The 2,261-nt window shown below is 35.2% G+C and overlaps 1 protein-coding gene across 1 annotated transcript in view; it reads right to left on the bottom strand.

Annotated features, from left to right (window-relative positions):
- The window catches only part of TNFRSF21 (TNF receptor superfamily member 21), a 146,660-nt gene extending 145,148 nt beyond the window's left edge, over positions 1 to 1,512 (bottom strand). The window contains exon 1 of the mRNA XM_042780328.1: positions 1,459 to 1,512. Within this exon, the coding sequence (XP_042636262.1) occupies positions 1,459 to 1,512 (54 nt within the window). The remainder of the gene's footprint in view (positions 1 to 1,458) is intronic.
- Positions 1,513 to 2,261: the final 749 nt, after the last annotated feature.

Here is a 2,261-nt window from a genome sequence, read left to right as displayed (position 1 = left end):
TTCCCATTCTTCTCAATGTTATCCATAATTTGTCATGATCCACACAATCAAATGCCTTTGCATAGTCAATAAAACACAAGTAAACATCTTTCTGGTATTTTTTGCCTTGAGCCAAAATCCATCTGACAACAGCTATGTCAGATTCCATCTGACAACAGGTAGGATACCACATAGGAAATAAGGGCTGAAGTATTAACTAGTATTAGGGTACATAATACTTACATGTCTCTTGAATATATGTTCTTCCAGAACTTAGCACTGAATCATAGGATGCTACTTACTGGCTGAGGTATCAAGGTCTGGAGATTTTGGTAAATACTAGGACCTTATTGTTTATTTAGTATTATTTATTTTAATGTTTATTTACTTTTGCCCTGATTATAAAAATAATTTTCTAAGAAAGTTTAAAAACACAATAATGGAGAAGGAAAAATCATCACCCAGGAAGGACCATTATTATCATTGTTATTACTGTCATTATTCTTTTTTTGAATACATATGTATGAATTGAACAAAGTTGGAATAAGGTTGTGTGTCCTTCTTTTCTTTAATTAATCATTATACCGTGAACATTTTCCATGTCTAAAGTCATGTTTGAGAATGTAATTTAAATGGCTGCATGATTCTTAGCATTACTTGTTACACCTTAGATGCCCCTGAAGTGACTTAAGAAGGCTCATTTTCCACCCTGAAGAGGATGGAGGTTTGCAGACTAGTGTTACTTGAATAACCATCTCTAGAAGATCTAATGTATATTCTACACAGTTTTCTTCTGAATGCTCAGTGACTACATCGTAAAAACAGAAAGTACAATTATTTTGAAAGTCAATTGGGAATACCTGGTAAAACTAAAATTGTTCATACCTTGATCCAACAATTCTATTTTTAGGTATGTATGATTAAGAAGAAACTCTAGCACAGGTGCACAAAGAGAAATAGTCAAAGATACTCATTCCAGCTCTTCTTGAAATAGTAAAAAATTGCAAATAACCAATGTGCCCATCAATAAGGGAATGAGCAATAAACTGTGGAATGTTATTCATGTAATGACATACTATAGAGCCATTAAGAGGAATGAGATGGAGTAATCTATATCACCATAGATGGATCTCAGAAGCAAAATGCTGAATGAAAATAGTATTATGAGCATGTCTAATTCATGGGTATACAAATATATATAAGGATATGTCATATATATGAAAGATGCACAACAAATTCATGATAGCTGTAGCCTCTGAGGAAAGGGTTGAGAAATGGGGCAAAAGGAATTTTCACTTTTTCTGCATGGTTTTGTGTCTTTTGCTTAAAAAAAAAAAAAATCAAACAAACCAAAGTGTTGATAATTGTGAATTTTATGTGGTGTGTGTTGTTATTGTTGTTAGATGCCATTGGGTTGGCTCCGGCTCAGAGACCCTATGTGCAACAGAATGAACAATGCCCAGTCTGCACTAGCCTCACAATCTCTGCAATGCTCGAGCCCAATATTGCAGCCAGTGTGTCAATCTGTCGCATGGCGGGTCTTCCCCTTTTTCACTAACTCTCTATTTTACCAAGCATGATATTCTTCTCCAGGGACCAGTCCCTTCTGACAATATGACCAAGTTACATGAGACGAAGTCTGACCATTCTCGCTTCTAAGGAGCATTTTGGATGTTCCTCTCCCAAGACACATTTGTTCGTTCTTCAATATTCTTCATCAACACCAGAATACAAATGCATCACTTCTTCTTCAGTCTTCATAATTCATTTTCCAGTTTTCACATGCATGTGAAGCTATTGAAAATACCATGGCTTGGGTGAGGTGCACTTGAGTATTCAAAGTGACATCTTTGCTCTTTTAACACTTTAAAAAGTCTGTTGCAGATTAGCCAAGTGCAATATGGTGTCTGATTTCTTGACTGCTGCTTTCATTAATTGTGAATCAAAGTAAAATGAAATTTCTGACAACTTTTTCCATTTATCATGATGTTGTTTATTGGTGTAGTTGTGAGGATTTTTGTTTTCTTAATGTTGAGGTGTAATCCATACTGAAGGTTGTATGTAGTCTTTGATCTTCATCAGTAACTACTCCAAGTCATCTTCACTTCAGCAAGCAATGTTGTTAATGAGTCTTCCTCCATTCCTGATGTTAAGTGTTCTGGCATTCCCATTCTTTGCAATGTTTCCATAATTTTTTATGATCTACACAGTTACAGGCCTTTGCATAGTCAATAAAACATAGGCAAACATCTTTCTGGTGTTCATTGCTTTCAGCCAAGATC

This window comes from Orycteropus afer, unplaced genomic scaffold (genome assembly GCF_000298275.1).
Source record: "Orycteropus afer afer isolate SDZICR_OR568_19922 unplaced genomic scaffold, OryAfe1.0 scaffold00034, whole genome shotgun sequence".
Classification (NCBI taxonomy): Eukaryota; Metazoa; Chordata; class Mammalia; order Tubulidentata; family Orycteropodidae; genus Orycteropus; species Orycteropus afer.
The sequence above is the reverse complement of the archived record's forward strand: the minus strand, read 5'-3'. Positions and strand labels throughout refer to the sequence as shown.